Source organism: Rhinolophus sinicus, chromosome 18 (genome assembly GCF_057876585.1).
Source record: "Rhinolophus sinicus isolate RSI-liver-muscle chromosome 18, RSI-T2T, whole genome shotgun sequence".
NCBI lineage: Eukaryota > Metazoa > Chordata > Mammalia > Chiroptera > Rhinolophidae > Rhinolophus > Rhinolophus sinicus.
This window is the reverse complement of record NC_142518.1, coordinates 42,444,854-42,459,145: the sequence shown is the minus strand read 5'-3', so window position 1 is coordinate 42,459,145 and position 14,292 is coordinate 42,444,854. Positions and strand designations below refer to the sequence as shown.

The 14,292-nt window shown below is 38.6% G+C and overlaps 1 protein-coding gene across 9 annotated transcripts in view; it reads right to left on the bottom strand.

Moving 5' to 3' along the window:
* Nucleotides 1-1,390: 1,390 nt before the first annotated feature.
* Nucleotides 1,391-14,292, bottom strand: part of KLF8 (KLF transcription factor 8) — a 205,099-nt gene continuing 192,197 nt past the window's right edge. For 8 of the 9 annotated variants that reach the window (XM_074323662.2, XM_074323664.2, XM_074323663.2 and 5 more), the window contains one exon: nt 1,391-7,707. In XM_074323662.2, coding sequence (XP_074179763.1) covers nt 7,526-7,707 — 182 coding nt within the window. In that variant the 3' untranslated portion in view covers nt 1,391-7,525. Of the gene's footprint in view, nt 7,708-9,784; nt 9,856-14,292 lie in introns of all 9 variants that reach the window. The other variant, XM_074323660.2, reaches the window with a different exon arrangement.

Here is a 14,292-nt window from a genome sequence, read left to right as displayed (position 1 = left end):
AACAAATACAGAAAAATTTCCCTCCAATATGAATTCCATTTTTTATCTCCAACCAGTAATGTATTATAATTGCCCATTTCCATATATTTGGCCAACACTTGGTCTTATGAAACTCATAAATATTTGCCATTCAAGTGAGTTGAAAATAGTTCTCATTTTAATTTTATTTACATGATTAGTAGTGAGGTTGAACATCTTTTTTATGTTTATTGACTATATATACTCATGTAATCTATCTGTGATTACTTGTTAATTTAATTCATGTTTTATATTGTGTTTTTCTTATTATTTGTATGATTTCTTTATATATGCTGAATATAAATTATGTGTTATGTATGTGGCTGTCTTTTAAGTTTTTATGGTACCTTTTGTTGTTCACACATTTTTAATATTGAACATATATCACAAATATTGAACATATATTTAATTAATTAATCTTTAATATTGAACATATAATTAATATTTAATATTGAACATACATCACAAATATTGAACATATATCTACTATGACACTTAAAACACTACTGTGCTTGTTTTCATTCTTGTATCCCCCATTAGGAAGTAAATTTCTTGAGAGTAGCTGTGTTTTATCCATTTCCATAGCAACCGGCAAAAAATCTGGATTGCTTGAAGCTTTTCAGTCAATATTCGTAGCATCAAGTTGATGATGCTTTTAACCCAAAGGAATGACAATGACTCTTAGAATAAAGAAATGACTAAAGAAATATTACTGGGAAACCTACAAGCTCTGAGAAGTCTTACTTTATATCATTTGTATTAAAAATCCCTTTCTGGCAGTTCCAGGAACAGTCACTCTTCGATCTGTTTTTCTAGATCTTGTTCTCAATCTTTCTCACAGGATTTCCCCCTTTCTACTCCCTCACCACCCAATGTCTCTCTGAAAGACAAAGCTTCCCAAAGCAGTCTTAGAACAAGGCAGCTTCCCACGTCCCCACCCAGGGGTGGTATTTATACTGAGGTAGCTTTTGAGTTTAAAGCTATCCCAATAACCTCCTCTCCAACATTCTTTCTTAGGAAAAAACAAACAAAATGGTGAGGCGAGCAGGGATGGTCAGGGAAAGCTAGCCAATGGAGTCTGTATCTTACAAACTCTTGTGGGAGTCTTTGTAGGAAATGTACAAAAAGAGCAAACAGTCTTCATGAAGCCCCATTCAGGGACATTGCTGACCAGATTCCCAAGAATGGGGAGGGCCTCATGTGTTTCAACAGAGAAATTATTGTATTTAAAACCGATCAGCTTCCTTTCTTGTCCCATGCTGATATACAGTCGTTTCATCAAAACTTCACCCAGCTAAGGAGGAAAAAATGATCTACTCATGTCATGCCATGTTGAGGAAACATAAAATGGAGACAAAGTCAAAATAATATCTATGGTTTCTGAAGTTTAGTTATTTTATTAATAAAAAAGTACAATAATCAAACATAACAAGTTTACTTAGTACCCAAGCACACACCCTGCCTGGATGCCACAGAGGGAGAGTCCCATTAAGTTAGAATAGAGTAACCTCTAAGTGACCATGCTATCTGAGGCAATTCTTGATTACCTCCAGCTGCATAACAGGCTTGTATATAAGAGATAGTTCATGATCCTAGCTTCAAAGCCATGTTTCTGGAGCAAGAACTAGTATAAAATAGAGAGAAAATGGGGTGGTGCTCTAAAGCACTGAAATAACGAGGCACAAACTTAAGAGTTATAGAGACTAAAGCTTATATACTGTTCTGTAATTTCTTTAAACAAAGTAACAATGGAAAAACATTAAATCAATCCCTTCACAGCAGGCTTCTTTCCCCTACACAAATAGAAGTCACTTTCTGGGACTGCTCTCCTGCTGGGGCCTCCTGCCAAAAAACAGGGATGGACAACACTAGGTATTCTCTTCCTCTTTTTATTCAGAAATATGATGAAAACAGCACTGCATACAACATAGTTCAAAAGTAATGTCCACCACAACTACTTGTACTGACCCTGGGAAATATCTACTGGGAAGTGGAGTTTCTTAACAGTTAACAAAATAGCCTCTCTCCCCCTGCTCCTGACCCACCACCAGAAAATGAAATGGAAGGTGAAATCAGTGTTTGAGAATCAAAGAAACATCCTGCCACTGGTATAAATTGTATCCTTTTCCATCCCACTCCCACTCCAACCACCCCACCCCACTTACCTCCTGCCTATACTGTTCAGAGGACAATAAGTCAGGAAAGATAAAATGTAATTGGTGAAGCTGAACTGGCCAATTTCTGAAGGGCTCTGGGAAATTGCCTTTGTGCTTCTGACAGGGTGACATGCAATGTGGTCCAGGCAGAGTGAGGAAAGGGGAAGAAAAGTTTTTGAAGCAACATATTTTGCCTACCTATCCCTTTAGGCCCTAATATGTTTCGAATCTGCAAACATGAGAATCGTATAGTTAGTAATGAAGAGAATGTAAGAAAAGTAAGAGGAAGAGAGGAAATAATATTGCTTCCAGTGACCATTCTTCAATTATTCTTGTTACTGATTCAAATTTAGCTCTTTATCACCCATAATTCCTAATCCTCTCCCTTTTCTAAGGTAAATATAGGGTACTATAATTATCATCATAGTAATGATCATAAGACTTTGTTATTCATTTAAGGATCTGCCATCATTTTTGCCAACATACTTTAATAAGAATCCTCACAACATTCCTGTGAGGTAGATATTTAGACCCCCATTTTATAGATGGGTTAACTGAGGCACAGAGAGGTGATGTGACTTGCCTAGAGTCAGCCAAGTGAGAGATGGGAAAAATAGAGTAGAGAGGTGACTTAGGGTAGCACTCTTATTATCAGACAGCCATATTTCTCAGTGAGGATAGTGCTAAGTGTATCTTTAAATTGGGCACACCCATTTTCTTCTGTGTCCACATCTCTATATAGGTATTAGCATTGTGGAGCATCAATAATTTCCCTTGGTTTATTTAAGGTTAGGTTAATTACCAATGGTTTGGTTCTTGAGATAATCTTTTGGGGGCAGGATAGACCCCCAAGTTCCTGGAACTCAGATCATAGAAATCCCTATTCCTGAATTTTGCAAATCACTTTGTTTCAAAGAGCTGTTGAAGTTCTGAAAATGTTACTATCATATACATGAGCACTGTGTTCTAGTTGTTACCCACAGGTTAACCATTCAGATACCGCTATACATGTATACTGGAATTGAACAATTAAGTAAATAAAAGTCAGAGTGTGGCAGCCGGGTTTCTCACTGTTTGAGTGGGAAGTTACAGATAAGCAAATGGAAAAGACGAGAATGATCCATTTGGTAATGGATTGGAGTTGGAGACATCAGTATGAATTCATAGCTTAATAAAGATATGGATGATTACATATAGAAATATATATATATATATATATATATATATATATATATATATATATACACGAGTTAGTGTACACACATATATTTCCTTGCTCTGTCAGCTGAGATTGCCTAGAAACAACAACACCCCAGTAGCAACAAGTATACCTAATGCCCATATCTTGGTTTCTAATACAATTCTCCATTAAAAGGAACCAGGACACTTAAAGAAATGGCTGATTACAGGAATGGGCCAAAAAATATGCAAGATGAACCTGGAGCATTTTGTAGTGCCAGAAAATAAGTATATGCTAAAAAAAATGAGGGTATGAGAAAATGACTTGGGAATCAATCCAAAAAAGTGTCCAATGGCCAGTGCTGGAAAAATTTGAGCAAACAAAATAGTTTTACTGGATTATAGCTCAAAGTATAAAATAAATATCCATGAATCCATACTAATACAAGTAAATTACTGCATAAATAAATAAATGAGGGAGAAGAGACAAATCTCCCATAGATAATTTCAAATAATTTTTTGTAGATATTCACACTGAAGGATGTGGTACATAACTCACAACTACTTATGTGTGGGCTGCACATAGTGACTTCATTCCAAAGAGTACAGTATGGAATGTAGGGGGCGGGGTGTGGAGAGTACAGAGGAGAAAGCTGACAAACACTATATCAGCCAGGTGATCAAGTTTAACATCAAGAAAATAAGTATATGCTAATATGATGTGATATTATATAAGTCATGTTAATATGATGTGATGAAAATAGCAGTTTACCTCTATGGTCTTTCTCCCAAAAACCAATAACTTCAGTTTAATCATGATAAAAACATCAGACAAATCTCAATTGGGGGACATACTCCTCAAAACTCTCAATGTCATAGGAAACAAGGAAAATCTGAGAAACTGTCAAAACCAAGAGAAGCCTAAGGATATATGACTATTTAATGTAATGTAATATCTTGAATTGGATGCTGGAACAGAAAAAGGATATTAGGTAAAAATTAAGGAAATCTGAATAAAGTTTAGACTTTACTTAATAATGTATCAATATTACTTCACTAATTATAACAAATGTGCCATATTAATGAAAGATGTTAATAATAGGGAAAACTGGATGTGGGACAAAGGGAAACTCTCTGTACAATATTCACAATTTTTCTGTAAATCTAAAACTGTTCTAAAATGAAAATTTTATTTAAAAAGAAGTTAGTCTCAAAACCTTTCTGTCTTGCCCACAATTCACTCCACTTAATCTACCAAACCAGTTCACATTCCTCAGTTTTTCCTAAATTTTCCAGTCATAATCATCAATACTTATGTTCAACTGCCAATCATCTACTGATGGAGGAAGCCCACTGCAACAAATCCCAGGATATTATACAATCCAATCAAACAGGGCCATTTTCCATGCCCAGGCAACTGTCCACACAATGGTGCTTTGCTGGTGTGAGCACAGCATATTCAATTAATCCTAAATGCTATCTAAGAGAGACAGTTGCTTTTAATCTCACTATTAGCAAAATTCTATGTGCTTTTAGAGCAGTACTGTATTGTACTGTATTTGAATCCCTCTACGAAATACTCTTAATAAATTTTGATATATTTCTTAAGGAATATGTAAATGATTGGAATAATTTTATCATTATTTGGAGGGGAGAGGGAAATAAGAATAGAATTGTTTCCTGACTGTAGACAATTAATAAAACATTTAACAAAGTCCCTCATTGCAGGAAAAGTTTTGAATAAAAGCTTAGTGATGTCAGGGATACCAATATTTGGAATTTTAATTTGATCATCTTAGTACAAAGAGCATGTTTGATAGCTTTTATTCATTAATAGATTATACGCTCCAATGCAAAAGATCCTGAGGTCTAAGGGCTCAGGATAGTTATGAACTCTGGAAAAGGGAGTCTCAGGATTCAAAGTCTAGAGAAAATGGGTAAGTTCTTGGACTCTACTGTGAAACACCATGTCAATTACTCAGTTATAAGCTTAAACCAATGTATGATGGTAATTCACATTTAGAAATCTGTCTTAGAGCTACATAGAAGTTCCTTGTAATGGACTGGCCCTAGGTATGTTCTAGTGTTTTAATAATTAGTCTACAGTGTGGAACTTGCACACCAAAAGTCAGGGAAAAGTCTATATCAAAATAACAATAATAGTAAAAATCCATGTGTCATTGTGAAAAATACAGGCAGTCCTTGAATTTATGAGGGTTTATGGTCTGGAAAGACATTGTATGTTGAAATGAGGTAAATAAAATCTGAGATATTATAGAAAGTGTTAGAAGAGAAAAATTGTGCACCTAATGTCATCTGTCAATGACAACAAGAATATTTTACTTACTATTTAATCAACCATAAATGATTTTGTGACTGGTCTAAAGTTTTCTGAAGCATAACATATAGAATTGGACAAATACTGCAATCAATCATGTAAAGTTTTCTTTAATTTGTTTTAATAACATGATCCCCAGGAGAATGGGTGTGCAGGTCTATTAAGTCCTCAAGGAAACATCTGGGGAAAGAATCTGACCTGTATTTATCTCATCTGTAAAATATGAATGATGGGTAGTACTAAATGGTTAATAGGAACCCTTATTGGTGCTAGAATTCTATGATTTAGTCAGAATGGATGGCCTTTGGAGGTAGTAATCTAAAGTGTTCAAGCAGGGACTGGTTGAATATCTGCTAGGGAAAAGGGGTTCAATATGAAGACAACCTTTAGGAGAGAGGCTGAGTCCAAAGTTAAGTGATGCAAACCTCCCCCTCCTCCTGGAGAGAGGAAATATGCCATGTGGAGGTAGATCTGATGTCCAGGGCCTGGAACACAGTGTTTTATGTTCCAGAGACTATTATGAAACAGTCGGAATGGGTAATCAAATGTGTATATTATGCAATGTGCAATAATGGCTAAAAGAAATGGCTTAAGTGCTCATAGCAGTTGCAAAACATCAAATTGCTTTTTGTACTTCAGTTTTTACTAAAAGCCTCTTATATTCCATTTGAAACACAGGAATGCATGCTAATAATGCCACAGAATAAACAAATATTTTTCTTACAACCCCTCACCTTTCTATAAAATGGCCCCAGTGTGTGATTTCTCAACATGCAATATGCTCGTAACAGTTGCTTAATGTAAACAAAAGATAAACAGTACAGGTGCAGCCCCTCAAGACACTGTCTGAACAGGCTGCCATTTGAATGAGGTTTGTGATCACAGCACATTTAGTATACTATCCAAATGAAAGCCCCACTCTATTTGTTTTCAGGATCATCCTGATTCTGCTTGTTCCTGTCACTGCCCAACATACTCTTCTGGAACACTTTTCATCCTACTGGCATGTTGATGTGTGCTTTGACTACTAGTCCAAATTTTACCTAACAAAGAATGTGATTGTGCTGTAAAATCTTTAATTCTGAAGGAGGAAGGAGAGGAAGAAGGAGAAAGACAAGAAGATTCCTTCATTCCCTTCCATGGACTTAAGGAGCAGAAGCACCAGCACTATCTGAAAAACAAACTGTAAGAACAAATAGGATTGAATTTACAAAACCTTTGAGTTTTGTGTGGGACTCAGCTTATTCACTGAGCATGTGTCTTATACTCAGGACCCAAATCTATGTAAATGCTACCAACCAACTACATTGTTATGCCTTCTTCCATCTAGGAACTTAGAAAAAGTCTTTTTAAAACATTACCAACCACTTTTAAGCGCTGATTCAAAAACAATATATATATATATATATATATATATATATATATATATATATATATATATATATATATATATATATATATAAGAATTCTAGAAAACAAGAGAAAAAAAACAGGAAAAAAAGCAGCTTATGTTTGTTCACAGCCTTGAGTTTGATTCCTGTTTTGCTATTGTAGAAAAAATGTTCTATCGCAGATCATGGGTGCTGCACTTTTATTCAACCTATGTAGAGGTTGAGAAAACTGGGGACTGGATAGTGAAGAGGTGAAGATGGAATATAAGGAGCCCCCATGGGTAGCCAGATATCTTTTCCTCTAGTTTCATCAACCTGGCTCAGTGAGCTGCTCTAACCCCATCTTAGAGGCAAGCTGAAATCAAAGAGGAAAAGATGGTCACGACCTCAGCTCATATACAGGAATGAGACCAGAGCAACTCTTCTAGTGTGGACTGTGCTGCTCACATGGTGTCATGGCGACGGCGGTGCAGGGACAGGTGGTCAGAACGAGAGAAGCTACGGTTGCAGTCTGTGCACCTGAAGGGCTTGATGCCCGTGTGCTTGCGGAAATGGCGGGTGAGCTCATCTGAGCGAGCAAATTTCCAGGAGCAGCCATCCCAGGTGCATTTATAAGGCTTCTCTCCTAAAAAAGAGAATATGCAAAAACAAACAAACAAAACAAAACAAACAAACAAAAACAAGAGGAGTCAGAGAAGAGATGTTTGGATACTGAAGAGGTAAAAGAGTACATAACCTTTTATCAAGGCTTTGGTCAAAAAGGTGAGGCAATCACTTTGAAGACATACTCTCTTTCACCTTCACAGAAGTCCTAAAGAGAAGCTGACGTGGTAGAGTGGAAGGCACATAGGTGCTGGCTCAAACAGGCTTCTGCTTGAATCCTGGTTCTACTATATACTAGCTGTGTGATGTTAATTAAGTCACTTCTCCCTGGCTGGGTCTCCGTTTTATCATCTCCAAAGGGGGATAAAAATATATCCAGGGTTGTTTGACCCATTTTCTTTTATGAATACAGGTAGTAAATGATAAAACTGGGATCCAAATCGAGATCTTTGACATTTTCTAGTGTACCACTGTATTAACCATATCCTCTCTTCTAACACATACCAACAAATAGAATAAAATAGAGCCATACACACAGGAAGAATCTATGATTCACTAGAATTAGCCCTCAGCTCAGGCTACAAGGCTTCTGTGTAAGGTCATAAATTCAAGGACATGGAATGGGGTGAGGAGAAACATCAAGTCAAATTTTTTGAAATAGTTCCATACTCAGTATCCCCAGTTGCATTCAGATTCTATGGAATATAATGCTCTGGATAAAAAGATGTGATATATATCTCCATTCATCTATTGATGGACGACTAAGTTATTTTCACTTCTTGGCTATTGTAAATAATGCAATGAACATAGGGTGAAACTATCTTTTTGAATTAGTATTTTCAATTTCTTTGGATAAATACCCAAAGGTGGGATTGCTGGGTCATATGGTAGCTCTATTTTAAATTTTTTGAGGAACCTCCATACTATTTTCCATAGTGGCTGCACTAGTTTACAATCCCATCAAATTTTTTAAATAAAAAGGTGAGAAGCTGTATGAGCAAAAATAAACTGTGGTTAAGCCTAGATCGTAGAATTAGGGTAATGTTTGTTTTCTTTTTTTATTTAAGTATAGTTGGCATACAACAATGTTATATTAGTTTCAGATATACAACACCGTGCTTCAACATTTATATACCTTACAATGTGATCACCATGCTAAGTCTAGTAACTATCTGTTCGTTTACTTCTTTAAAAAATTTTTTTATTAGTTTATTGGGGTAACAATTGTTAGTAAAGTTACATAGATTTCAGGTGTACAATTCTGTGATACATCATCTATATATCACATTGTGTCTTTACCACCCAGATGTTTGTTTTCTTCTTAATGCGTTTCTATGTTTCCTGTATTGTACAATGAACATGTATTATTTTATAATCATGAACAAGCAATAATGCAAACTAAAAATGCATTGGTATTCTAATGGTCTTTCTACCTGTGGCTCTTTCTCTCCTTCTTTTGTATAAATTCTCCAGGGCATTTAATTTTATGCTGTTCTAAATTCTAGTAGAAATCTGGTTTGCACATGCTGCTTTTCAATTTATTGCTCATCACCTACCAATCCTCCCAAGTGTTTAGTAATTAACTGTACAGTTTCAAAAAATCGGCAACAGAATGGAATTCACTCTTATTCAGTTTTGGACCATACTCAGGCAATCATTTTGAGGACTAATGATGTCAATTACTGATCATTTCAATATTCATAAATTGCTGCATTAGCTTCTAAAAGAATAATATAAAGTTGTATATATTAAGACCAAAAGATAGCCAGTGAAATATTATCAAATGTAAAGAGAAAGCTACTAAATGGCTACACACACACACACACACACACACACACACACACATACACACACACACCAGACAAAGGAAAATGGGTCTAAAAGACAACACTGCAAATTATTAACAGTGGGAAGAAGAATGAAACTGTAGATGGTGTTAAGAGTGTGTAAATGGTATTTTCACTTTTTGGTGTATATAATTCTATTGATCTCCACACCTCCCAACTGTTGCATTTCCATAAATTGTGTTGCAATCTCTCAAAATTTTCTCCTGAGAATTCCTATATTCTCTACACTCAAACGAAGAAAATTTGACTTACAAAGCAGTGACATCCTGTGGCGATCAAAGTTCATTGCGCTGTACACGAATTCAGCATGGAGACCAATACTCCTATTTCAAAAGCAGTTACCTTTTATTATCATTGAACAAGCTCCAGTGTGTGCCAATGCACTTTATCAAATACAGTTTATGACTTACCTCAACATATCATCTAAATTGAAGAACAAAATACACACAGGGAAACTAATTCAAAATATAAACTATAAATATAAGAGTGATATAAGTTCCAAGGCTAGCTAATAATTTGTGAGGTAATATGAAAGCATTGTACTGGAGGTATGGATAAGTTTTAGATGGGTAGAACAGAAGGCAAAAAGCAACCCAGTCAGTTTGGGGGCATGAGCTGGTGAGACAATATAGTGAACAATGCATACCCTGAAGCATTAGGTACCTTTACAGAAGTGCTGTGAGATAACCCATTATAAAGGTTAGACTAAGAATTTGGATTTTTGCATAAAAGCCAGGGACATAACAAAGAGGGAAGCAGTTAGAGTAGTCTGCATCAGGTATAGGCAAATGGAGATGCACTGAATATAAAAAGAAATTAAAAACAATAAAATAGACTAAAAGTTAATTTGCTCTTTGTTAAAATCATGTTCTTATTACTAACAATGTCAATGATAAAATCGTCTTTCCTCCCATGACACAGAGCTCCCACAGCCCTCTCCCTCTTGGTTCACAAATGCCTGCAGGCAATGGTGAGGGGAGCAGATAACAATGAAAAATTTTGAACTCAAGAGAGACTTAGGATATTTCCAGTCAAGATGGTGGAGTAGGTAAAAGCTGTGCTTACCTTCTTTCATGAATACATCAAAATTACAACTAAACTATGGAAAACCCATCATTTCCTGAAGTCTAGCTGAACCAAAGTTCTACAACTGAGGACATACAGAAGAAGCCAACTCGAGACTCCATCGAGAGATGGAGATGAAGAATGAGCTAGTCCCACACCTGCGTGTGGCAGTTAAATATTCAGAGGGATGTCAGCTGAAGAGGTCCCCCCAGAGGAGCGAAGGGTGCAAGTCCCATACAGAGCTCCCCAGCCCAGGGTTCCAGTGCCAAGAAGACGAGTCCCCACAACTTCTGGCTGTAAAAACCAGCAAAGATTGTGGCTGGGTGAGATGAAGGATGGCTAGACTCCCAGGTGGTTCCCTTAAAGGTGCCACACATGGACTTACTTGCTGATGGACTCACTCACTCTGAGCTCTAGCACTGGGGCACAACTTGAAAGATGCCAGGGACATACAGGGATGAACTGAGTTGTCTGGCTTCAGAGTAAAGGCTGCAGGGTCAACTTTATCCCAGACATAAGTGCTGGCAGAATCCATTGTTTCTTTGTTGAGCCCTCCCCCATCTAGGTGTGCAGAAGCAGGTGGCCACCATATCTGAGACTCCATGAACCTAGCTAACACTGTTCATCCATCCCACCCTGGTGATTTCCTGAGACCGGGTACCACCCAACGTGCAGGCCCACCCAAGTTGGTTCCAGTGGATTTTCTACGCAAATGACCTGTCTTGGCTTATCTTGTGGAATTTCCTAAAATCTCTCAAAGATTGAGAAACCCCAAAGAAGCAGCATCTGTCTTTGGCATGATCTGTATCACTTGCTGAGCAGCCTGAAGCCCGCCTACGTTCCAACTTGGCCTCTTGAGGCACTTCTAAGCCTAGCAAAGGTAGCAGACAACTACAAATTGCTTTGTGGCTCATGCCAGGTGGACCCGGCAGGGCACAGGCTGCAGTTGAACATGGCCTAAACTGGGTGCTCTTGAGGAGGCCCTGGGGCTGACACACTCAGTGGTCAGGTTCAGACCCAGCCCCGGCAGCTTCCAAGGATGACAGACCCAAATGGCAAACTGGGCAGGCACCAGTTCCCTGCTAAAGCAAATCCTGCTCTGTAGGGATAGCCCCTGCCCAACAGCTCCTCCACTGTAAGCATGGCCTGTCTTCACAATCAATCAGCCCAAGGGTCAGTTCCTCCCAGTGACATACAAACAGCAACCAAGGCTCAACCACAACAGGAGGACAAACACAACCCACACAAGGGACACACCTGGAGCACCTGGTGCAGGCGACCAGGGAGACTGCCACTGGGCCTCACAGAACACCTACTACATAAGGTCACTCTACTAAGACCAGGAGAATTAGCAGTCCTACTGAATACATAGAAACAAACACAGGGAGGCAGCCAAAATGGGGAGATAAAGAAACATGTGCCAAATGAAAGAACAGAGCAAAGCTCGAGAAAAAGAACTAAACAAAATGGAGACAAGCAATCTGCTAGACACAGAGTTCAAAACACTGATTATGAGGATGCTCAATGAACTTAGGGGAGGAGTAGATGAACACAGTGAGAACTGGGAACAGTGACTTGGGGGCATTAGGGACATATGGGGAGAGACTAAGTTGTGTGGCTTCGGGGCAAGGAATGGAGAGATAATCACTTTTTTCACTCTGTTGGGTCCTCCTCCCATGCAGCCAGCAGGTGGGGGCCATCTTTCCTGTGATGAGCCTTCCCTCCATGCCCATGGCCAAAACTGATTTTGAACTGGTCTAGCAAGCTCTGCTCTCTCCACCATGGTGACCCTTTGGGACCTTGCACCACATGGCTTGCTCAATGCTGGAGGTATTTTATTGGTGAGCATCCAGCCCATTGCACTCTTTCTTGGACAACTTTTGAGTGTTCATGGGCTCCAGGTGGGTGGTAGCTGGCCTCAAAGTGTGCTCTGAGAGTTTAGCTGTGAAGGTCTATGCTAAGCACTGGCACCAAATCAGAATCAACATTAACTTGGTGAACAAAACTTGTCCCTCCCTGGTGACTCTCTGAGACCCTGCCTCACCCAACTCATGCACCACAAGAGGCATTATCAACCCCTGAACCTTATGGGAGCTGGCAGGTGGCAGCAGACCTCAGGTGTTCTGGCTTTTTGTGGGGCTACCCCAGGCCTGGTACTGGTGGCAGCCATCCTCAGTTTGCAGTGCAGAATCTTCCATGTGCCTACAGGTTATACACAGGGCGTGACCATCCGGGATTGCTTGTTAGCTCCTACCAGGTAGTTCTTGGCCAGTCATAGGCAGTGGATGACCTGGGCTGGCATTAGAGCCCCTCCCAAGTGGCCCAGGAAGCAACATACTTGGAAGTTGGCTTTGGTCTACAGCAGAGCATCACACAACTAGCCTCACAAATGGCATGCCTCAAGAGCGGTCTCAACAGGCACAAGAGCCCACTGGGGCAAATTGTGCTCCATAGGGTAAGCCCCCACATAACACCCCGTAAACTGTGGAAGCAGCCAAAACCCAGAGCCAATCAACCTGAGTATCAATCCCACCCACTGATGTGTCATAGCAATCAAGCCTCAACTATAACAGGAGAGAATGCACAACCCACACAAGAGACACTCCTGGAACACACAGCACAGATGACCACAGAGACTGTACCACTGGGCTCCACAGGGCACCTACAACATAAGGTTGCCCTGTGGGGTCCAAGACTGGACATATAGCAGATCTAACTAATACATAGAAACAAAAACAGAGAGACAGCCAAAATGAGAAAACAAAGACATACATCTCAAATGAAATAACAGGAGAAAACTCCAGAAAAAGAACTAAAGGAAACAGAGGGAAACATCCTACCAGAGACATAGTTCAAAACACTGGTAATAAGGATGCTCAAGGAACTTAGTGAGACCTTCAACAAGAAGAGAGCAAGCATTAAAAAAAGACATAGCAACTTTAAAAAAGAACCAGTCAGAAGTGAAGAATAAAATAACTGAAATGAAGAATGAACTAGAAGGAATCACCAGCAGATTAGATGAAGCAGAGAACTGAATCAGCAATTTGGAAGACAGGGTAGCAGAAAACACCCAATTGGAGCAGCAAAAAGAAAAGAGAATAAAAAAAAAAAAAAAAAAAGAGGATACTTTAAGAGACTCCTCGGACAACATCAAGCATACCAACATTCGCATCATATGGGGTACCAGAAGGAGAAGAGAGAAAGCATGGAATTGAGAACCTATCTGAAAAAACAACAACTGAAAACTTTCCTAACCTGCTGAAGGAATCAGATTCAAAACCAGGAAGTGCAGAGAGTCCCACACAAGATGAACGCAAACAGGCCCACACCAAGACACATCACAATTAAAATGGCAAAGGTTAAAGACAAAGAGAGAATCCTAAACGCAGCAAGAGAAATGCAACTAGTTACTTACAAGGGACTTCTCATAGGATTCTCAGCTGATTTTTCAACAGAACCTTTGCAGGCCAGAAGGGATTGGCACAAAATAGTCAAAGTGATGAAAACAAAGGGCCTACAACCAAGATTACTCTACCCAGCAAAGCTATCATTTAGAATTGAAGAGATGAATAGCTCCCAAGAAAAGAAAAAGCTAAAAAAGTAATCACCACTAAACCAGTATTACAAGTAATGTTTAAGCAACTTCTTTAAGAAGAAAAAGAAAAAAGATAAAAAATATGAAGCTGAATAATAAT